General features: G+C 45.2%; 6 protein-coding genes across 8 annotated transcripts; 3 read left to right on the top strand and 3 right to left on the bottom strand.

Moving 5' to 3' along the window:
• Positions 1–437: 437 nt before the first annotated feature.
• Positions 438–3,854, top strand: LOC6729473 (serine/threonine-protein kinase Nek8). The gene is made up of 9 exons (XM_016174766.2): positions 438–1,409; positions 1,473–1,611; positions 1,675–1,958; positions 2,013–2,186; positions 2,242–2,751; positions 2,814–2,982; positions 3,040–3,225; positions 3,279–3,511; positions 3,566–3,854. The coding sequence occupies exons 1-9, from the start codon at positions 724–726 to the stop codon at positions 3,708–3,710; spliced, it is 2,526 nt and encodes an 841-aa protein (XP_016036146.1). The 5' UTR covers positions 438–723; the 3' UTR covers positions 3,711–3,854.
• Positions 3,742–8,688, bottom strand: LOC6729472 (SAFB-like transcription modulator). 3 transcript variants are annotated; one of them, XM_016177471.3, is made up of 9 exons: positions 8,383–8,688; positions 7,774–8,256; positions 7,686–7,713; positions 7,395–7,512; positions 7,244–7,290; positions 5,328–6,363; positions 4,850–4,999; positions 4,375–4,797; positions 3,742–4,306 (listed from the first exon to the last, which is right to left on the bottom strand). In XM_016177471.3, exons 1-9 carry the CDS (start codon positions 8,500–8,502, stop codon positions 3,931–3,933), a joined length of 2,781 nt encoding a protein of 926 aa, XP_016036143.1. In that variant the 5' UTR covers positions 8,503–8,688; the 3' UTR covers positions 3,742–3,930. The 3 variants fall into 3 exon arrangements, 2 of the variants coding, with proteins under 2 accessions (XP_016036143.1, XP_002104782.1); XM_002104746.4 differs by having other exon boundaries at positions 7,395–7,509; XR_005544286.1 differs by lacking the exons at positions 3,742–4,306; positions 5,328–6,363 and having other exon boundaries at positions 4,657–4,797; positions 7,395–7,509.
• A 357-nt stretch (positions 8,689–9,045) lies between these two features.
• LOC6729470 (peptidyl-prolyl cis-trans isomerase sig-7) lies at positions 9,046–11,273 on the top strand. The gene is made up of 2 exons (XM_016174767.3): positions 9,046–10,767; positions 10,825–11,273. Exons 1-2 carry the CDS (start codon positions 9,128–9,130, stop codon positions 11,150–11,152), a joined length of 1,968 nt encoding a protein of 655 aa, XP_016036142.1. The 5' UTR covers positions 9,046–9,127; the 3' UTR covers positions 11,153–11,273.
• On the bottom strand, positions 11,149–11,937 carry LOC6729469 (complex III assembly factor LYRM7). Its single transcript, XM_002104743.3, has 4 exons — positions 11,780–11,937; positions 11,585–11,728; positions 11,447–11,528; positions 11,149–11,383 (listed from the first exon to the last, which is right to left on the bottom strand). The coding sequence occupies exons 1-4, from the start codon at positions 11,798–11,800 to the stop codon at positions 11,217–11,219; spliced, it is 414 nt and encodes a 137-aa protein (XP_002104779.1). The 5' UTR covers positions 11,801–11,937; the 3' UTR covers positions 11,149–11,216.
• A 102-nt stretch (positions 11,938–12,039) lies between these two features.
• On the top strand, positions 12,040–20,411 carry LOC6729467 (protein Lilipod). The gene is made up of 8 exons (XM_002104741.4): positions 12,040–12,521; positions 16,578–16,702; positions 16,819–16,958; positions 17,019–17,249; positions 17,396–17,464; positions 18,564–19,066; positions 19,127–19,358; positions 19,425–20,411. The coding sequence occupies exons 1-8, from the start codon at positions 12,447–12,449 to the stop codon at positions 19,631–19,633; spliced, it is 1,584 nt and encodes a 527-aa protein (XP_002104777.1). The 5' UTR covers positions 12,040–12,446; the 3' UTR covers positions 19,634–20,411.
• On the bottom strand, positions 17,380–18,457 carry LOC6729468 (tetratricopeptide repeat protein 12). Its single transcript, XM_002104742.4, has 3 exons — positions 17,975–18,457; positions 17,799–17,921; positions 17,380–17,725 (listed from the first exon to the last, which is right to left on the bottom strand). Exons 1-3 carry the CDS (start codon positions 18,370–18,372, stop codon positions 17,509–17,511), a joined length of 738 nt encoding a protein of 245 aa, XP_002104778.1. The 5' UTR covers positions 18,373–18,457; the 3' UTR covers positions 17,380–17,508.
• Positions 20,412–20,428: the final 17 nt, after the last annotated feature.

The raw sequence follows: 20,428 nt of genomic DNA, 5'->3' as shown, positions 1-20,428 counted from the left end.
GTGTATTTCTATACTTCAAAATATGAAATATAAGCTTTGTTTTTAGGGCAACACTGTGTATTTTCCATCTATCGCTCAGAATGGTCGCGGAGAAAGTTCTTATCCTGGGAATCATCCTGCTGACTCTCAGTCAACTACTACTATCATCCAAAAACATCTTTATTAAATGTATGTATTTGAAACTTTATATATTTTAATTGTTATGCGTAATTTTTTTTAAGACGGTTACATATGGCAGGGGGACCCTCCTTGGTGTAATCAGGATCAGGATGACGATTCTTAAAATGTAAACCATAAAGCAATAAACATACTGTCTGCGGTCTTTTGATGTTTAATAATGAATTCAAAGAATATACATTTATGTGTAAGCCAATCAGCTTAGCGATTTGTTAATTTTCTCAAAACACTTGAAACTGAGAAATTAACATTGATATTTCATTGATATAACATTGATTATTCAGAATCGTGGCCCTGCAAATATTGTCGTCCTCTTTCCGCTCCAATTGCATCTGATTGTATCCCCACGTTCCGAGCTGTCCAATTAGCGAGCCCACTGATAACGCGAGCACGGGTCCACCCAAACAGACGTCGTGTCACCCACTTTACCTAGCAACCATTGTGACCACAACTATGACTGGAACATGCCAAAGGATAATTATACAATAAGCAGGATACGATTCGATTTTGGACAGCCAAGGCGTAGGTTGTGTCCAGTCGAAGGCGATGAAGAAGTTCCGGGCCAAGGCGAGCTCCCTGCCCATTTTCAACGGTCGCATAACCGACGCCACCACACTGACCACCAGTTCGCTCCAGTTACCCCTGGGTCAGACTACGCAGCGGAAGCAATCGACTTGCACTCGTGTGCTGCCCACGGTTTTTACCATTACGGACGGCACCACCGGAGCGGCGAGTACATCCTTGGCGGAGGCCATGTCGAGCAGTAAGGCACAGGTGCCCAACCGACAGGAGAGCCTCCTGCAGCTTAGTGTTCCACGGGAGGCGGGAGTGGGCGTGGCAGGACCTGAATTGGCTAACTATGAAAAGGTGCGGGTGGTGGGCCAGGGATCCTTTGGCATCGCCATCCTCTACCGACGCAAGTCCGACGGGCACCAGATCGTCTTTAAGCAAATCAACCTGAGTGAGTTGACCCCGCCTGGTCGGGATCTGGCCATGAACGAGGTTGAAGTCTTCTCGAAATTACATCATCCGAATATTGTGAGCTACCTCGGTAGCTTCATCAAGGACAACACTCTGCTCATCGAGATGGAGTACGCCGATGGAGGTACACTGGCCCAAATCATCGCCGAGCGGCAGGGAAAATTGCATTTTCCTGAACGATATATAATAGCCGTATTCGAACAGATCTCCAGTGCCATCAACTACATGCACTCGGAGAACATCCTGCATCGGTAACGAAGTCATTGTTATATATTCTAGAAGAGAATTGATTACCATATTCGTTTTGAATTCAGGGATTTGAAGACCGCTAATGTATTTCTGAACAGGCGAGGCATTGTGAAAATCGGAGATTTTGGCATATCCAAAATAATGAACACCAAGATACATGCCCAGACTGTTTTGGGCACACCCTACTACTTCAGTCCGGAGATGGTAATAGGTTTAATGGGTCGATATATGTATGTCACTGTACCCTAATACTGCCATGGTTTCCAGTGCGAGGGTAAGGAGTACGACAACAAGAGTGACATTTGGGCTCTGGGCTGCATTCTGGGCGAGATGTGCTGCCTGAAGAAGACCTTTGCTGCCTCCAATCTATCCGAACTGGTCACCAAGATTATGGCAGGGAACTATACACCCGTGCCTTCGGGTTACACATCGGGACTGCGAAGTCTAATGTCCAATCTGCTTCAAGTGGAAGCACCACGGCGACCTACCGCCTCAGAGGTATTGGTCTACTGGATTCCGCTAATATTCCGTAGCCTGGGAAAGAACAAAGGGTATGCTTGAATTCTCGTGCCACCAGCAGCTCTTGAACTCTCACGATCTCGCAGGTACTCCTACGAGGATGATGTGGGAGGTCGGGGTAGCGACCAATTGACTGCTCCTGATCCAGCCGCCGCCCACAGCAGTGTGTCCATGGAGTTGGAATTGCCCACCGCCCAGACGGAGACAAAGCAATTGATGATTGCGGATACAGCGGCGCCGCACGAGATCCTCGAGAAACGGTAATGGGTTAGTCAACGTCCAATCCGACGATCTAATCCAGAAGCCCACCTGCAGATCCGTGCTATACCAGCTTAAGGCATTCGGCACCTGCTTCAGCATGGCGCCCATCCAACTGCCGCCGAAGGCTGTCATCGTGGACGTAGCCATGTCGGATTCCCACTTCGTGGTGGTCAACGAGGACGGATCGGCATACGCCTGGGGTGAGGGCACCCACGGCCAGCTGGGTCTAACAGCACTGGAGGCTTGGAAGCACTACCCCAGTCGTATGGAGAGCGTGCGAAACTACCATGTGGTGAGCGCCTGCGCCGGCGATGGCTTCACAATCCTGGTTACCCAGGCGGGAAGTCTGTTAAGCTGCGGGAGCAATGCCCATTTGGCACTGGGGCAGGACGAGCAACGCAACTACCACAGCCCCAAGCTAATAGCCCGATTGGCAGATGTCCGGGTCGAGCAGGTGGCCGCTGGACTCCAGCACGTTCTGGCCTTGAGCCGAGAGGGAGCGGTCTACGTCTGGGGCACCAGTACATGCGGAGCCCTTGGCCTTGGAAATTATCAGCAGCAACAGTGGGTTCTTGGAGATTATAATTTATTATTGCCATCTATCTCTTAATACATAATCCCGCCAGGAAATTTCCCCAAAAGATTCTGCTATCGCATGTGAAGACCAAGCCATCAAAGATTTACTGCGGTCCTGATACTTCCGCCGTGTTATTTGCCAACGGAGAACTGCACGTCAGTGGTAGCAATGACTACAATAAACTTGGTTTCCAACGTCCGGCAAAGATTACTGCCTTTGTAGGTCCACAATCTTGAGTTACCAACTTATGTTTACCTTATAGTTCTCATGCACAGAAAAAAGTCCAACTGCCTCACAAGGTGACCCAGGCGTGCTTCTCGTCCACGCATTCGGTGTTCCTGGTGGAGGGCGGCTATGTCTACACAATGGGCCGAAATGCGGAGGGTCAGCGGGGAATCAGGCACTGCAACTCGGTTGAACACCCCACCCTGGTGGATTCTGTCAAGTCTCGGTATATTGTGGTTTGTATTATTCTGTATAAGTAGAGAAATCCCCTTTAAACCGACGCCTTCAGAAGGCAAACTGTAGCGACCAGTGCACCATTGTCGCCTCGGAAGACAACATCATCACCGTTTGGGGTACTCGTAACGGCCTGCCGGGGATTGGTTCGACTAACTGTGGCCTAGGACTGCAGATCTGCACACCCAACACCGAACTGGAGCTGGGAAACAACACGGCAGCGTTTACAAACTTTCTGGCCTCGGTCTACAAGTCGGAGCTGATACTCGAACCGGTGGATATATTAGCGTAAGTTTAGTCATTTTGCAACAGGGATTTTATATTTACCTGCATCTCCTGCAGTCTCTTCTCCTCCAAGGAGCAGTGCGACCGTGGCTATTACGTCCAGGTGCATGACGTTTATCCCTTGGCGCATAGCGTTCTGGTCCTGGTTGACACGACCACGCCACTAATATCCTCATACGAAGGCGATTACCCGCACGTATAGGTTCATTAAATCCTACATATTTGTTTGCGCATTTCCAACTTAGTTAATACATTTATTTGTTTAAAAATGTAATTTATGTTTTAGAACTACAACTAAAGTGCACTATATTAAGAGCAGCGCTCCTGGGCGCTGCTGGAAAAGTCATTCGGGGGGGTGTGTTGGATGTGGGGATGCATGTTTCGAAATTCGAATTGCCTCATTTTATGTAAATGCACGTTCCCTAGTAGCGCGACACTGGTCCGCTGTAGCGATCCTGGGCGGGTCGGCTCGCACCGTACATTCCGCCTGCTCCTCCGCCCCCACTCTGTCCTTGATAGCCGGTTGAACGTTCGTTGTAGCCGCGATCGAAGCGCGCGGGCACTTGCCGCCAACCGTTGTCGTCAACCGGAGCAGACTTTTGCCACGAATTGGTGCTGTGCATATTCGAGGACAGGCCGTTGTTGCCGTATGACTTAATTTGGTTGCCGCCGCCGCCGCCACCGCTGCCCAGGTGAGAGCTGCTTCCACCGGATGATGGGGCCCAGATGTTAACGCTGTTAGAGCTGCTGCCGTAGGCTCCCCCGCCGCCGCTGGAGTTGTCATAACGCTTGTTACCGCTATAATAAGAAATTAGAATAGTTAGAATCCAACGTAGCTAGTTTAATTTCGTTGTTAAAACTTTTACAGGCTGTGAGAGTCGTCGCGTCTATAGCTCGATGTGTTGCTGCGATCAGAATCGTTGTAGCGCCCGCCAGTGCTGCTGGTGTTGTTCTTGTGGACGTAGGATCCGGTTCCGCCACCGCCTGTGTTGTTCTTGTGTAGATACGAGCTGCTTGAGCCGCCGCCGACAGTTCCTGAAAGTGGCAAATGACGCACTTCATCGCGCTTATAGTCGTCGCGCTTGCTAGAAGAGGAGGCACTATAATCGTTGGAGCGCTTCGTGGGCACGGCAGTGTAATCATCGACAGCGCCACGCTTGGATCCAGAAGAGCTGTAGTCGTTACGCTTGCTGGAGTAATCCAACCGCTTGCTGGAACTAGAATAGTCATCCAGCACGCGCTTGGTCGTCGACGAGGATCCGTAGTCATCGTGTTTTTTGTCATAGGTGCTGCAAAGGCATAATTGTAACTCGCAAGTTATTTTCTGTGGAAGAATCTTACCTGCGGGAGCTGACTAGATTCGTGTCGAACCTCGGTGGTGGTGGCGCATCAAAAATAGCTGTGCGCTTACGATCAGTAACCTCTCCATAGCGGTCGTCGGAGCGCTTGCTTACCCCGCGCTTGCCAGGATCATCGCGGGATTCCATGATCCTGTTTGTGTAAATCGACAAGATTGAGAGGAAGAGAGATGGAAGAAATAAAAGAGTTGAGTTAGTAATGCTGGTAATGTCGGTTCTGGAGGGAAGTGGGGGTATCAGACTCAGACTTTAGACTAGGATGCATTTGCCTATCAACGTTCCGCTTAAAAGCAATTTGAGTTGAAGAAACAACGTGGAGGCTGCAACTTAACACGCTAATCACAAGGACAAATGCTTTCCGAGAGAGTATAAAATAAATATATTGGTATATCTGTGTTGTCGTCTCTGCGTTGGCACGAGTGCAACGCATTACGGTCTGTTTTTGGTTTTTTTTAGCATACTTCATCTGTTGTCGCTTCAGCTCGAGGCGTTCCAGCTCGATTTTTTCTCTCTCCAGCTTCTGGCGCTCGCGCTCCATCCGCAAAAGCTCGGCCTTCTCCCGCTCGAGCCGTTCCCGCTCCACGGCGAGCTTGCGCCGCTCTTCCTGCAGACGCTCCTCTTCGATTCGCTGGCGCTCACGGGCCTCCCGACGGCGACGCTCCTCCTCACGCAGCTCACGCTCCCTTTCCCGAAGGCGCTGGCGCTCGCGCTCTTCACGTATCTTCTGGTAGGATAGCATCTCCCTTTGACGACGCTCGCGCTCCCTCTGGCGCTGCTGAATCTCACGGTCGACGTCGCGTGGATTGCGCCCCGAACGATGATCCTGACTACCCTTGGCGGATCGCTCGCGATCGTGGCGCGATCTATCCTGGCTTGCCAACGACTTGCCCCGGTCATCGTTGCGACGGCTGCGGTCCCTGTTGCTCTCCTTGCCATCACGCTTCAAATCGCCACCAACGGACTTGCTGTCGCCGTTTCCATCGCCGCCCTTCTTGTCATCGCCACCGTTGGAGCTGGAACCCTTGCCGCTACCAGACTTTTTGCCACTGTCGTCATCCTTCTTCTTGTTTCCGGCGTCGCCCGGAGTCTTGCCTTTGCCCTCTTTGGAATTCAAGCTGCCGCCAATCTCGTTCTTGGTACGCTCCACCGAAATGATGCGTCCATGCAACTCGGTGCGGTGCAGATTTTCGATGCAACGCGAGGCGTCAGCCGAGGAGGACATGGTCACGTACCCGTAGCAGCGAGTGCCCGGAGTACGCGTATTGGTGACCACTTTGGCCCCAATCACCTTGCCAAACTTGGAGAAGATTGCCTTAAGGTCGCTGGCACGGGTTAAAGTGGACAGCCCAGAAACCCAGAGATTACGCGACAGCGTCGCCTGCTTGTTGTTTGAGTTGGCCCCGGTACCATTGCCAGCACTTGAACCGGATCCCGATTTACTGCCAGCGGCACTCGATGCAGTGGAGGATGTGGCACCAGGTGCTGCTGTCGATTTCTCTGCAAGTTCCATGTAAATAATAATATTGGAAGAGAGATATGGTCAGAGCTTTGAGTGGGCTTAACTGGTTAACTGTTTTTGTTTATGATACGTTTTAAGGGAAGCATTTTGTGAACGCACACATTTTGTAGCTGCTGCAGATGTTGGAGTTTAGAGCACAATCGTAAGATTACCGACAAACTTCACCTAACGAAGCAAAGAGAGTATGAATTTGATTGGGTTGATGATGAAAATCCATCGCGGCAGCAGGCTCGCTTTTTGCTGAAGGGGGTCCAGAGTATAGAGCAGCATATCCAGAGCTGACTGTTTTAATAGCTGTCAGTTTTCATCATCATCCAAAGGCCAGCATATCTTAGTCAGGATCGAAATAAGTGATGTAATCCAAATCCAGTAGTTATCTGCCGAGAAGAATTAGAAATATCCGCACTTCCCAGCTGCAAAGGAAAGGTGCCATCCATTTACTCTCCAGATAGCCTCATTTTATATTATAGGCCCGTCAACGGAGTATTTGCACATACGCCTATTGATGACCAATGTTATAAACTCCTTGGATAACATTGGGATGTGTGTTTGATTAGTATGAAGTTTCCGTCGAAGTTAACTGGAACAAACTAACAAACAAACAAACTAACTCGAATTGCTGAATTTAAGATGCATCGCTGCTCCTGAGCCGAATTCTCGCATCCTTGTTGATAGGCGTCCCATGTCCGTGTCCCAACCAAATTCACACTCTCTTGCACGGTCTTTTGATACATGTTCCTCAATGGTTTAGTCAATTTTTTCGACCTTAACTGGGTTCATGCTTGGTCTGATCATTCCCAACGCAAGACCATCCGAACACACCATTCTTATTCATGCTAAAACTTTAACTTAATTTACCTTTATCGTCCTTTTGATTCGACGACTTTCCCGAGGACTTTTGATCGCTATTTTCCATAATAAATTATGGCACAATCATGTGGCGAAATGAAAAGAAAAAAATAAATTATGTGTTTAGAATTTATATCACAGAAACGTTTGCAAATCTTACCTAGAGTCCTTCTTATCACAGGATTTCTCATCCCTTTTCTTGCAGCGAGATCCATCGTCATTCTTCTTGTCGGCATCCTTCGAGTTAGACTTTTCGGATTTATTGGCCGGTTTGACTGCTAATCAGTATAACTTTTATTAGCCTATTAGCTTCATTTCTTGTTTCTCGAAATTTTTAATTGATTATATACAAAACCCATGATAATTCTAGTCATGAATGCCAAATTTTCTATGGTTTTAGTTATACTATCGGACCACTATAATATACAGGCTTTTTGCTCTATAAACATACCAGACTTAACAGATTTGTCGTCGGAAGCCTGAAAACAAAACAAATTGGATTAGAATGCATCAATTTAAGGCCGGATAGTTAAAATCACCTCATCGTGCAGCAGCTTCTGCTCGTCCTCCCCAATTGTCAAATTGATTGACTCGTCATTGTCCATATTTCCGGTGTCCCCGGTGTTTTCCTCCTCACCATGGATAATAGCCTGGTTGTCGCCATTGTTTTCGGCTCCATCTTCCTGAGCTTTCCCCTCGGCATCGCCATCTCCGTTCTGGGGCTCATCGTCGTACACCTGATCCTCATCCTCTTCATCGTCGTCATCCAGGATCACACACTCATCGTCCACATCGCCCACCTGGTCAATCTCATGCCCATCGTCGTCGGCATGATGCGAGAAGGCGTTGCCGTTCTCGTAATCATCTTGCTGTTCCACCTCCTCCTGATCGGCATCGATTGGCTCTTCCTTGATCACCACCTCCGACTGGAGATCCTTCATGGGCATGGCAAACGGCTTCTTGGCCTTCGCGCCCGGCACAATCAAGTGGGTAGCCGGGTCAAGCCCGTCCGCTCTTAGTGACTTGAAAATAGAAAAAAGCCAGGCGTTGCTTACACACAGTCATACATTCGCGGCAATTGCATCACTATATTTATCGCCAGCGGCACTGAACCGCGATTTAAAGTGCATACATATGTGTGGACTTACTTTTTCCAGGCGTTCGATGAGCACCGCCTTGGGGCCGACCGTCTCCAAGTTGCGTTTCTCCAGCTCACTCTTTAGGTCGCACACGCGCAACTCTGCGATTTTCTTTCCTGCCTCTGGCATTATGCTTTGTGCTAAATCACTGGTCACTTGCTTAACTAGTACTTGGTTGCTTTTTAAGATTGGAATGAAATTCTCTATTTCTATTTTTTTATTTCTTCCAGTCTCGAAACGTGTGAAAATTCTTTGACAAGACTCACTGATACACACACAATAATCGAATGACAATCGAAAATGGCGACTACTAAGTTACGGTCTGCTTTTAAAATATTCAATCGATGTCAAGTATCGGATGAACTAATAAGCATAACTTATTATCGTAAATAACTATTTACAGGTATGGACTTCTTTGTTCATTTTGTATTTTATTTACTTTTTTCTCAGTTTAGGGTACGTAAAATAAAAAAATGTTTTATTCAAAGTTTATATATAATACTAATACCAGCAAGTCACATTAAATAAATATTTGAATAAGAAAATTTGGAAAATTCATTTATACCTGCAATTTATACACTTATCTCCTTCGATGCGCAGTAAAGATGGAAAAACATCGATGATTCCTCGAAAACATCGATGTTTGTGATTTTTCGAAAACATCGATAACATCGATGTTAGCACCGATGTTTCTCCACCTCTATATTGTTCTTGTTTATACCTTGATTTTTGCCGGTATCTGTGAATTCGCAAAATGTCGGTGGTTATAGAAACCACGATCGGTGACCTGACCGTCGACCTGTTCATCAGCGAGCGCCCAGCCGCCTGTCTAAACTTCCTCAAGCTGTGCCGCCTGAAGTACTACAACTTCAATCTATTTCACACGGTGCAGCAGGGATTCATCGCCCAAACCGGCGATCCGAGTGGAGCTGGAGACGGCGGGTCATCAATCTGGGGCGTGGTGGAGGGTCCGCAAAAGCGCTTCTTCGAAGCGGAGTTCCTGCCCAAGATTAACCACTCCAGTGCCGGAATGCTATCGCTGGTCAGTGCAGGCAAGAATCTGGTCGGATCCCAGTTCTTCCTCACGCTAGGTGAGAACCTAACATCGCTGGACGGCAACCACTGCGTTATCGGTGAAGTGGTGGAAGGTCACGAGGTGCTGCGCAAGCTAAACGACGCTATTGTGGACGACAGCTTCCGTCCTTACCAGGATATACGCATCACACACACTGTTGTTCTTGAGGATCCGTTTCCTAATCCGCGCGGCCTTCAGGCTCCAAGTCGCTCGCCTTCGCCCAGTGCGGAGCGTATGAAGAATGGGCGCATCGCTGCCGACGAGGATATCGATGACACTGATGGCATGACCGCGGAGGAGATGCAGGAGATGCTGGCCGAACGAGAGGCCAAGGCTCGAGCCACAATCCTTGAGATTGTCGGCGATTTACCCGATGCAGACATGGCACCGCCTGAAAATGTGTTGTTCGTGTGCAAACTAAATCCTGTTACAACCGACGATGATCTGGAGATAATCTTTAGTAGCTTCGGCGTGCTTAAAGGATGCGAGGTGATTCGTGACCGAAAAACGGGAGATTCCCTGCAATATGCTTTTGTGGAGTTCGAGGAACAAAAATCTTGTGAGGCCGCTTATTTCAAAATGGACAATGTGCTTATCGACGATCGACGCATCCACGTGGACTTCTCCCAATCCGTTTCCAAGGTCACCTGGCGGGGCAAAGGACGTGGTATTGAGGGCGACTATGGAAAGCTGGATTTTAATAATTTGCGAGACGACAAAGATCACAGGAAACCCAACAATGGGCGGTCCAGAACAGAATACCATAAAGAGCGCAAAAGGACGGAAGATTCTCGAATCAGGATGAGCTCTGCAGAGCGAAGAAAAGCGAGGGAACAGCGTCACCAAGAGCAAAGCGAACGAGATGATCGAAAGAATTTGCGAAGACGCACCAGATCAAAGGAAAAAGAAGAACAAAATGGTTCTAGATCAAAAAATTGGCAAAATGAGTCAGTCAGAGAGAATTCAAATCGCGAAAGGAATCGCTATGAAAAAAGGTCATCGAGGTCTCGGGATACAACACAAAGAAGGCACTCTAGGTCAAGAGATCGAGAAGACAGAAGGCGTTCTAGGCCTAGAGACCAATCAGAAAGGGGACGTTCTAGGTCAAGGGACCAAAAGGAAAGAAGACGCTCTAGGCCAAGGGAACAAAACGAGAGAAGGCGTTCTAGATCTAGGGATCAAACTGGAAAAAGACCACCTCAAAACAGAGATCGCAATGACAGCAGGCGATTCCATTCCCCTCAAGAAAGAAGACGTAACGATGACGCTGTTGGTTCGCATAGAGAAACCTCCAGGAATCAAAGATCGCCAGAGCGAAGGTAAAAATGTTAAGCAACTGGATGTATACATAATCTTTAACATCTCTCTTTTTACAGACAACAATCCAGGAATCGGGAAGACCATAGAATGGACACTCACTCAAGCCGAAACAAGAGTCCTGAGAAGAAACGGAAACTTTCAGTGGAGAAGAGCAAAAAGCAAGCCAAGAAATCGAAACGAGCAGCTAGCAGCAGTTCAGATTCGAGCGAAAGTTCCTCGGAATCCGAAAGTGACTCCACATCTTCAAATAGTTCCGAGGACAGCTCTAGCAGCTCCTCATCGTCGGACGAACGCAGCAAACGCAAAAAAAGTACAAAATCCAAGCAGAAGAAGTCCAAGTCAAAGAGTAGTCACAAATCGAAGAAGAAACATCATAGAAATTAAAGATAAACGACGTAATTAATCAGAACAAAACCATCTTGACTACAGCTAAATATTAAATATATTCCTATTTGTTGCGGGCCTGGACTTCGGCTTCCAGCGCCGCCATCGCAGCGCCACCGCAGCAACCTTCAGTGTTTTTGTCGCCGCGTTGCCTGCGCGGTTTTTCAATAATTGCGTCAGGATTAAATACCACATTGTCGAGTCGCGTTGTCTCAGGCGTGATCCTCAGTTCTGTAAATATAGCCAAATTTGAGCTTTGAGCGCTCTTTTATGTAATCGCCATGTCCCACTGACCATAAACACCGTCCTCTTTTTTCTGGGCCTGGATGACATTCGTTCGCAGCTCCAAATCTACGTCCTGCGCCAGCTTGATCATCTGTAAAATGCCAAATTGTCATCTACTTAGTTAGAATTTACAAAAAGTTGTTGAACCTTTTGAATCTCATCCTCGCTGCTTTCATTGCGATTCTGCAGAAAAGATTCGTTTATTTTTAGTCGTCCCGCCGCCAGGGCATTGGCATCCCCCTGAAAAACGTATTGTCGTGTACGGTGGAGCTTCTTGAAAGCACTGAGAACCTGGAATACAAACAATATTAACCGATTACCTATGATTTTTAGTTAATTTACCTGGCGCCGCAAATTGGACATTTTTGTATGGTAACAGCTGACAGGTGTAGAGTTGCCAGAATGTCTGAACCCATTGATAGTTTTTAGGGTTTCGTTTTTTTACTTTGAAGATATTGCATTGGTATTACAGAATATAAATAACTTATTCCTCTAATAATAGAGCTTAATGAAAATATTAAATTCAGTATTTTCACTTCAATTCATATATTTTTTCAGAGATTCAATATTTTCCTTTTTAAAATATAAGCACATACATCGAAAGCTATCGACTTGCTATCGACCTATCGTCAATTGCCCACCACTAGCAGATGTGGTCAATCCGACGACAGTTTATAGAAATCTTTTAACGTTTCGGTCGCAAATCGGGTCGAATGCTAGTAGAAAAGTAGTGACCAGCGCAAAACGGGTCGAAAGGCAATGCGGCATCAGAAAATTAACTAAATTAATTACAATTACCGTGCGAAATCAGGCAGTGTAGCACCACAGCGATTTTAATTCAGAAAATTTATCCCCTGGAGCGCATTACTAAGAAGGACTGTTGTCCATAGGAATTTGACAGACTCTGGCGACTGTCAAAAGTGTATGTAACATTTTTAAGTGAGGCGTGTTCTAGGAAAAATTAGGAAAACTGGCTACCAGCGATAAATTGTCCAAATATTTCGTGGGCATGGACGATGAGGAGGAAGAGGAGGTAACGGATCTAAAGCTGCAATTGTTCCACAATACCGTACGCGAGCACATTGTAAGTGTTTTTCTTGATTGAATTCATCCCCTTTCCACCCAATTTCCCACCCCACTACGCATAAAACAACAACAAGAAGTCAGGGCGCAGCTGTCCCTTTTGTTGTTGTTCTAACTGTACATGTGGCTGGGTGTAAAATGCGTGCGACTTCTGAAATTACACACACTTCGCCTGGCCTTTTGATAAACATAGAAATCAGTTGCTGGACGTCCACAGAAATGTATTTGTTTATGGTTCTGTTATCGGTTTCGGACTACACTGGTCAGCACATTCGGCGCCTGCGTTTGGGCTTTGTATATACAATCGGGGAAGGAAGTGGCGGCGATAGCGATAGCAGCCACTCTCTTCTTGCACTTTCTATTTGGGCTGCGAAAATTATCACGCAGACACACGAAAAGTGGCCCACACGGACGGACACCTGTTGTTAATCAAAGAGTTTAAACACAATCGATGATTCGACGGCGAGATACTTGCTAAAATGGGTGCATACTTCATTTCTAACTTTGTTAAAGGCACGCGATTTGACTCAATTGTACCAATCCATTACCAAGCCTATTTCATTTCTATTTTATTATTAGAACTTTTTTTTACATGTTCTGGTTTATAATTAGATTAATTAAGAACAATAGGTTTTTAAAATATATGTTTTAAATTCCATTCTGGTTGAATATTTAAATTCAAATATCGAAATGGAAGGCAGGCTTAAATAGCTCCATTAATAGTTTCCAATAATGTAGCACTTAAGTTAATTGGTTCTTCTGGGTTCATAAGCCCTATCATGGTAAGGTTGTGCTATTTGGAAAATGGAAGGTAACTATAAGTCCAAGGTATCGATAAGATAAACAACAAATTTCACTTAATTGGTACCAATACAATAGAACTTGCAATTCAAATCAAAATTTAAACAATTCAGGCAAAAACAAAGAAAGGCAACATAAGCAAAAGCAACAAGTGAAAGTGTTTCACTCGAGCTACTATTTATAGAAATTTTGGGCGTGTAATAAACGAAACCAGTGATTTATGTAAACAACAGACTGAATCGAATAAAAACACATGTTATTATATTGCGCAAGGCATTAATTTCCTTTTGTGAAAATTCGGTTAAATGACCAACACACCTGCAGGCCAGATTTCAAGTGCACGGCTAGTGGTCACGATTTGGTACCGTCTGGGCCACTGAAAGTGTCTGCTGTCGTGACCAGCTGTTGGATTTGTTTAAACAATGGCACACGAGGCGTTAAATGGACACATTTGAAAGGGTTGGCATAGACTGGCGTAGATTAAACACACTAGCAGGTTGCACCGATGATGATTTGTACCCCTATAAATACACATTTCTTTCATTGAGGATGGTTCTGTCGATCGGGTTCTGGCTGATCCAGGAAATGGAAACCGGTTTAAGTCAACGGTTCTGGTTGCAATGGATTGCCGAAAATTGAATAATTCGTCGGAATGTGGGTCAACATACCGAATACGTGATGTGTGGGACTCCGAGCAATAATGAAATGCAAACAACCCAAAGCTCTCATAAATAATTTAGGAACCTAGAGCCAAACCCGAATTAAAACCACTAATGCCAAGTGAAGTAGCAAGAAATTCTGAGAAAATACATACAAACTTATTGTGTAACACCACACTTATGTTCCTAGTCATTTTCCAAGTAGTGATAAGGAAAAAGTCTGATGAAGAAACTGACTTGAGTAACTTAAACCCTGGCCGAGAGTCTTGCAAATGCAGTTTCCCTCATTAGAAAACACATTTTCATTTGGGTAACTAAAACAATTGGGGCGACTCATATCTGGTGTCTGGACAGCTCTTCTAAATTTTGTGAAGAAGAGAGGCTTCTATATTCTAAAAAATAATCTGAAATGATATTATGAAGAAGTATCAATAGTCGTAGACCAACCCACCTTGCAGCACATATGAATACAATATATACCCCTGTTCAGCACAACTATTGGGTATAGAAAAGTATAAATATTTCGCAGCCCATTCACCGGCAAAGTTGTCTACAAATCAAGCCAAAACCCGTCCGACCGACGATCCTCCTCCATCCTCCTTTTGGCCTGGCCACAGTGTCGCCGTTTTCGCTGCCTTCTGGCTGCATTTTGGGCGTAGCTGCTATTTTTAGCCAAGTCGTCGTCCACATTTCAATGGGCGTGTTGTGTTCCCCCTCGAGTTCATGTCAAGTCATTGACTCGCCGTTCGCCTACGATGCAAGTGCGGCTAATTCCGAGGCACAGATCGTTTAGTTTGGCCAAATCCAAATCGCTTGGAGCGTGACAAATGCCACTTGGGGCTGCGCACTGCAGTTGCACGTTTTCTCGGCTGACAAGCACTAAACTAAGCTTGAAGATCGCTGGCTCAATTGGTTCCATTCAGGAATGCCTGGCGTACATATTATACGATTCTCATATCAGTTGGTATTCGTCGCCGATGTGTTTCAAGTTTAACACGTCATAGTCTAGAAAATACACTGCGTTTCATAACTACATAAGCTGGCCTAGATTCTATAAAAATGGTCTGTGCATATCACTTTTGTATTTGAATGCCTCGATATCTAGAAGCTCAAAATGTGTACTTTTGGATGTTTAATTATACTGCAACCTTATAGTTTTGCCATTCAGTGTATCTACATTTTTCCATGATCTACACTTGGTTTCTATAAATAAAGCGACGCACACTGCTGTTGATAGCAGGCGATTTACGTCTCTATATTTAATTTTTAATATTTGATCATATTTTTTGTCGACTGCGCATAGAAAACTGTTCAAATGTTGACTGAAAAGAAGGTCATTTCGAATGGCAAAATGAAAGATTGGAGTCCCAAAATGCGAAACGCTGCGAGCATTTAAAGAAAATTTGATTTAATTGATCTGGTCAAGAATGAAGTTAAAAGTTAATTAAAACTCGCGTTGTATAACGCCATAGAGTATCTCACAGATACCACTGAAAATATCTCGAATAACAAACAAAGAATAGCAAAACAAAGCAGGGACGTGAGTATAAATTAATTGTTTTTTGCTCTCTCTGCATTTTTTCCCCAAGTTTTTTGCCAGCTATAACATGAAAAGTATCTTCGCTTAATGATTTATTTGTGCGCCTAGACTATTGTATTTTCGTGTCCATTTACGTTTTGTTTTGTTTTCGCTTTTCGCATACACAAATAAAGCGAAAATATGACGTGTGCCATGTGATTGGCATCTATATTTCGGGATCCCAAAAATATATTTACTCTGCGAGAATGGTGGGTCCAATGTTTGAAAATCGCTGATGAAGATTCAGATTGCCAACCTACTCGGATTTACTCGGATAATGGTGCTGACATTCAATGGGCTTTAAATGACCGCTATCGGTCTAGTTCTTATCAAATGTTTCAGGTTTTGTCGTCGGCCACTGATAAGCTTTCCTTTGTGACCTTTGAACGCAGACGAAAGTACCTTTATTGGTCCAATTGGCGGTCATAATTATTCATCGATTGCCAAGTGGTTTATGGTGATATAGGGTTGTGGGCAAAAGAAACCTGAGTACCTATTCTATATACATTATATTATTTTAAGTATACACTTAACCGGAAATTGAAAACATGTCTACTACAAACAAAAGTTCAAAATGTTTTTGACAACAAGACCCTGAAACGCTTAGAATCCCAGAATCATGTACACATTTCAGTATCAATAAGTAATATATTAACCAAGCTAGATTAATACAGATCGAAAATGTTTTTGGCTAATGTGCACACAGTTGGCGGTAATGACAAATATTTATGAAAACAAAACAAAGGAGATGCGTGGGTGATGTGTTTACTTTTTGACATTTGTTTAAACACAAGAATATGTGGGGAAATGTGCTATGAAAACCTCAATAAAATAAAACAAAATACACAATCGAGTCTAAATTTACTTTGGGTTTTACGTAATTAACCAATCTGCGGAGGGCGATCGAAATGTTGCAGTTTCTAAAGGAAAATAAATTTGATTATACTCTAGTAAAATATTACTCAGCTGATAAAACTATAAAGCTTACTAACTTGCCATGTTGCATTGTTCTTTTCAGATATTCTTGCTACTGATCATCTTGCTGTACTCCAGCTCTTATGTGGTCGTCTCACGTTTTAGGCGGCGCGACCGTGACGATCTCTATTCGAATGACGAGGACGAGGTGCTGGTCTATCGCATAAGGTGAGGCATCCAGTGGTCAACAACCTGTGTCGCTAATTGCCGCGTCACTTGCCTTGCACTCGCAATAACGAATGGTTTTCTTTGCCTCTGCCTTTTCCACCCAACCAACCCCATAGCTTTTGGCTGTGCACATTTACACTGGCCGTTGCGGAGGGGGCTGCCATGCTGCTGCCCGTTTCCATTGCCAGCAACGAGGTGCTACTCCTCTATCCCAACAGTTATTATGTGAAGTGGCTAAACAGTTCACTCATACAGGGTAAGTACTACATTTTCCAACGAGGAACACAGACTAACCCGTTTAATATGCCCTTTACAGGCTTGTGGAACCATGTGTTTCTGTTCTCCAATCTGTCACTGTTCATATTTCTGCCATTCGTCTATTTGTTCTCGGAATCCACGGGATTCGTCGGCAACAAGAAGGGCATCCTGCCGCGAGTCTACGAAACCTTTACAGTATTTATGCTGATGGCCATTATTGTCCTCGTACTAACTGCCGTCCTAAGTGCAGTCTTTGGCATTGAAAAGCTTCAATTCTTCTGGTTTCTAAGTGAGTATATGGTAATGATGCACGGGTGCGGAAGAGATCAATTCCAATGTCAATTGTCTTTCCGCGCCCCTGACAAGCCCATCCCCAAATTGGGATCGGTTCTGGTGCACAATGCATTTCTAATTTCCGCTTTTCATGCTTCACAGATTTGGGCAGTGTTCACCTGCCGTTTCTTTATTCGTGTGTCTCATTTTTGGGCGTCATGCTTATGCTGAGTGAGTATACAATGCAAAAATAAATAAGTTATGTTTCTTGTGAGTTAAGATTCGGCTTGCAGTTGCTTAATGTATTTGTCAATGTAGGCCAGTTGCTTGGGATTGTGTTCACGTGCCTTGGCCACGCTTTCCTCGAACTTGTCGTCTTGTTTCAAACCCTTGTGGGCGTGGGCCTGGTAGAGCCAGGCGCGGAGATTAGTCTCCTGCAGCTTCTCCAACACGTACTGGCAGTCCTTGAGGGCGCGCTTATAGTTCTGTAGCCTGGCAGATGGAAATAAAATGAGGAAGAGAGGCTTGTTCGGATAGCTCATAAGGTTTGAAGATTGTAACTCACTTGATGTAGCACAAGGCGCGATTGCAATATGTAATGGCGCTGTCCTTAACTTTGATGATAGCCTTGTCGTAATGTAGGATTGCCTTCTCGTACTTCTGGCTGCGAAAGGCTTCGTTTCCCTGACTAAAAAATTAAGCTTATATATATTATAATTTTAGGGAGACCATTAAGCTTACCTTCTCTGTAGTTCTGCTTCGTATTCGGCTTTGGCACGTGCCTCTGCACGATCATTGGCATCCTTCTCAACCTGCTCCATGAAACTCTTCTGGTTCATCTCCTTGACTTGCTTCTCATTGTCTTCATCTAGAGTCTTTTTGTTGATCACTGTGCGATTTTCTTTCACTTTAAGCCGCACTTTGTCCACATCCAGGTTGTCAAAGTTGATCTTTTCCTTGGCATCGCCACCTGCCTTTGAATCTTCATCATCAGAGGGTGCCTTGTTCTGCAATATACAATCGATCTTCGCAAGGGTTGCCTCGAACTCAGCAAAATCATCCGCGTCACCGGGCTTCAAATTGCAGTTCAACATAGTTGCCTTGAGTTGGGCATTGTCTTTAACCTCCTCGCTTGCCATTTTGAAAATGTAAGGAATAGAAATTTAGTTAAGATACCGACTGGTTCGACTGCTCAGAACAGAGTGTCTTCTAAGTTGAGTGATATGTCATAGAGACCTTTGTTTACGTTTTGTACACAACGAGAAATAAGTTCTAGATCTTACACATGTACACGTTTGGTAACCAGGACAACCGTTTTGCTTTCTTACAGTTTGCACCCCGTATGGCTTTGTGCGCCTCTTTGGCGTTGTTAACCAGGTGCTGGTGCGACCCATGCTGCTGCGCGACGTCAACGAGGAGTTTAGCGCCTTCTACATGGAGGAGGCGAGCGTGAAGCGGAAGCTAGCGCACATCGAGCTGCACAACGTGAGCATCGCGGATGCCGCCAACGGAGGTCGCCTTGGCAATGGGATTGGTCTGGGACGTGGGCGCACCTTCTATCCCCAGCCACTGCTGCAGCACTCGCAGGCTCATCTATACCAGCGCAAGGCAATGGCCAGCGACGTGGACGAGCTCAACGATAGACTGAGAGAACTGGACTCCGAGCGCAAGGAACTGGACAAGCTGCGCACATCGAGCACCTTCCAACGCACATTCGTCTATCCGCTGGCCATGCTGCTGCTGCTCTTCTGCACAGGTGTTACCATTCTGCTGGTTGTGCAGAATACACTAGAGCTCCTTATTGGCATAAAGGCGCTGCCACTAAGCACAAGGGTAGGTCTGACTACAGGGAATGTATGACGAATGCTTATTGAGTTTGTTTCCTTTATTTAGCAATTCGCACTGGGCATCTCATCGCTCTCGAAGTTGGGTCCCTTTGGCGCCGGCCTGGAGGTGTGTCTCATCTTCTATCTGGGCGCCACCTCGGTGGTGGGCTTCTACAGCATGCCGTTCATGCGCAAGGTTTGTCCCAAGCGGCGCCAGACGTCGCTGCCGCAGCTAATGCTGAACTGTGGCTTCATGCTGATTTTGTCGTCGGCGTTGCCGCTTCTCAGCAGGATCATAGGTAAGCTGTGGCAAATTACTAATGAATAATATAATGTTTAAAAGCGACTATTATTGATTCTTACAGGCATCACAAACTTTGACCTGTTGGGCGATTTTGGTGCCATCGAGTGGTTGGGAAACTTCCAGATTGTACTGCTTTACAATTTGGTTTTTGGAACCACCACTGCCCTGTGCTTGGCCAACAAATTCACGGCTACGGTGCGACGGGAGCTAAGAGCCCGGTTAGTGGAGAACTATGTGCTCTTTACTAACTACATAAGCTTCATCAACTGATATTGGCGCAAGCGACACGACAATGCGTTTTGTATACACCGACAGGCAGTGAGGCGCCTTGTCGAGTCGCCGCTAAAGAGCCTAACAAGTTTCTATACCAAGTATCGTAACCTTAGTCGTAAGAGCAGTCGCAATACCACCGCTAGTCGCAAGGCAAACGAAATGAACTGTTGAGACACAAGCAAAACATGGGAGATGGGCAGCTGAAACTATATAATATACCTTTACATATGTTATATGATCACGTATAGTTGTGCAGAACTGATACTAATATTTAAATGTTGCAATGTTAACTGTTGTGCTTAATTGTTGTACTTTATACCGACAGAGTCCTCACAGTGAACCCGCATATCACTGTGGTGCCAGTAAACACAGAACAATGGCACTCGTGTACCATGATATATTGTATTCGCAGAAATCTCGCCAATAACTAGCATGTAAATAGAAGATGTAATTGTGCAACATAAGCCGCAGTTAATCGTTTGCAGTAGACGTAGTTTAGAGTTTCGTGTATTTCACTCAACTTCTTGTCATTCAGAGTGAATAGTTGAATTCCATTTCATACATGTTTTTCGCTATTTATCCACGTATATTTCAGTTACTTTTATAAGATTTTAACAATGTTCCTTAAGCAGCGCAACGATGAGGCGTGTTCATTTCATTTTACGGCATACTCAAATCTGTAACCCAATATTCACACAATCACACACTAACAAGCGTCTAAAATTTATGTGATAAAAATAATAATAAACAAAGCATTTTACTAAATTAATCGAAATATCATGGCTTTTAATT

This window comes from Drosophila simulans, chromosome 3R (genome assembly GCF_016746395.2).
Source record: "Drosophila simulans strain w501 chromosome 3R, Prin_Dsim_3.1, whole genome shotgun sequence".
In the NCBI taxonomy this organism is placed as follows: domain Eukaryota; kingdom Metazoa; phylum Arthropoda; class Insecta; order Diptera; family Drosophilidae; genus Drosophila; species Drosophila simulans.
The sequence above is the reverse complement of the archived record's forward strand: the minus strand, read 5'-3'. Positions and strand labels throughout refer to the sequence as shown.

What these genes read in the sequence shown, in the direction of transcription:
- LOC6729473 (XM_016174766.2), top strand. Translation starts at nt 724, where the DNA reads ATGAAGAAGTTCCGGGCCAAGGCGAGCTCCCTGCCCATTTTCAACGGT. An exon ending in TCGGAGAACATCCTGCATCG is followed by an intron (nt 1,410 to 1,472) that starts GTAACGAAGTCA and finishes TTTTGAATTCAG; the next exon opens with GGATTTGAAGACCGCTAATG. An exon ending in GGAAATTATCAGCAGCAACA is followed by an intron (nt 2,752 to 2,813) that starts GTGGGTTCTTGG and finishes TAATCCCGCCAG; the next exon opens with GAAATTTCCCCAAAAGATTC.
- LOC6729472 (XM_016177471.3), bottom strand. Translation starts at nt 8,502, where the DNA reads ATGCCAGAGGCAGGAAAGAAAATCGCAGAGTTGCGCGTGTGCGACCTA. An exon ending in CGACAAATCTGTTAAGTCTG is followed by an intron (nt 7,513 to 7,685) that starts GTATGTTTATAG and finishes TATACTGATTAG; the next exon opens with CAGTCAAACCGGCCAATAAA. An exon ending in GAATCAAAAGGACGATAAAG is followed by an intron (nt 6,364 to 7,243) that starts GTAAATTAAGTT and finishes TGGAACTTGCAG; the next exon opens with AGAAATCGACAGCAGCACCT.
- LOC6729470 (XM_016174767.3), top strand. Translation starts at nt 9,128, where the DNA reads ATGTCGGTGGTTATAGAAACCACGATCGGTGACCTGACCGTCGACCTG. An exon ending in CAAAGATCGCCAGAGCGAAG is followed by an intron (nt 10,768 to 10,824) that starts GTAAAAATGTTA and finishes CTCTTTTTACAG; the next exon opens with ACAACAATCCAGGAATCGGG.
- LOC6729469 (XM_002104743.3), bottom strand. Translation starts at nt 11,800, where the DNA reads ATGTCCAATTTGCGGCGCCAG. An exon ending in TGTCCAATTTGCGGCGCCAG is followed by an intron (nt 11,729 to 11,779) that starts GTAAATTAACTA and finishes TTTGTATTCCAG; the next exon opens with GTTCTCAGTGCTTTCAAGAA. An exon ending in GCGAGGATGAGATTCAAAAG is followed by an intron (nt 11,529 to 11,584) that starts GTTCAACAACTT and finishes GGCATTTTACAG; the next exon opens with ATGATCAAGCTGGCGCAGGA.
- LOC6729467 (XM_002104741.4), top strand. Translation starts at nt 12,447, where the DNA reads ATGGACGATGAGGAGGAAGAGGAGGTAACGGATCTAAAGCTGCAATTG. An exon ending in GTGCTGGTCTATCGCATAAG is followed by an intron (nt 16,703 to 16,818) that starts GTGAGGCATCCA and finishes CCAACCCCATAG; the next exon opens with CTTTTGGCTGTGCACATTTA. An exon ending in GCTTCTCAGCAGGATCATAG is followed by an intron (nt 19,359 to 19,424) that starts GTAAGCTGTGGC and finishes TGATTCTTACAG; the next exon opens with GCATCACAAACTTTGACCTG.
- LOC6729468 (XM_002104742.4), bottom strand. Translation starts at nt 18,372, where the DNA reads ATGGCAAGCGAGGAGGTTAAAGACAATGCCCAACTCAAGGCAACTATG. An exon ending in GAAGCAGAACTACAGAGAAG is followed by an intron (nt 17,922 to 17,974) that starts GTAAGCTTAATG and finishes TTAATTTTTTAG; the next exon opens with TCAGGGAAACGAAGCCTTTC. An exon ending in CGCGCCTTGTGCTACATCAA is followed by an intron (nt 17,726 to 17,798) that starts GTGAGTTACAAT and finishes TCCATCTGCCAG; the next exon opens with GCTACAGAACTATAAGCGCG.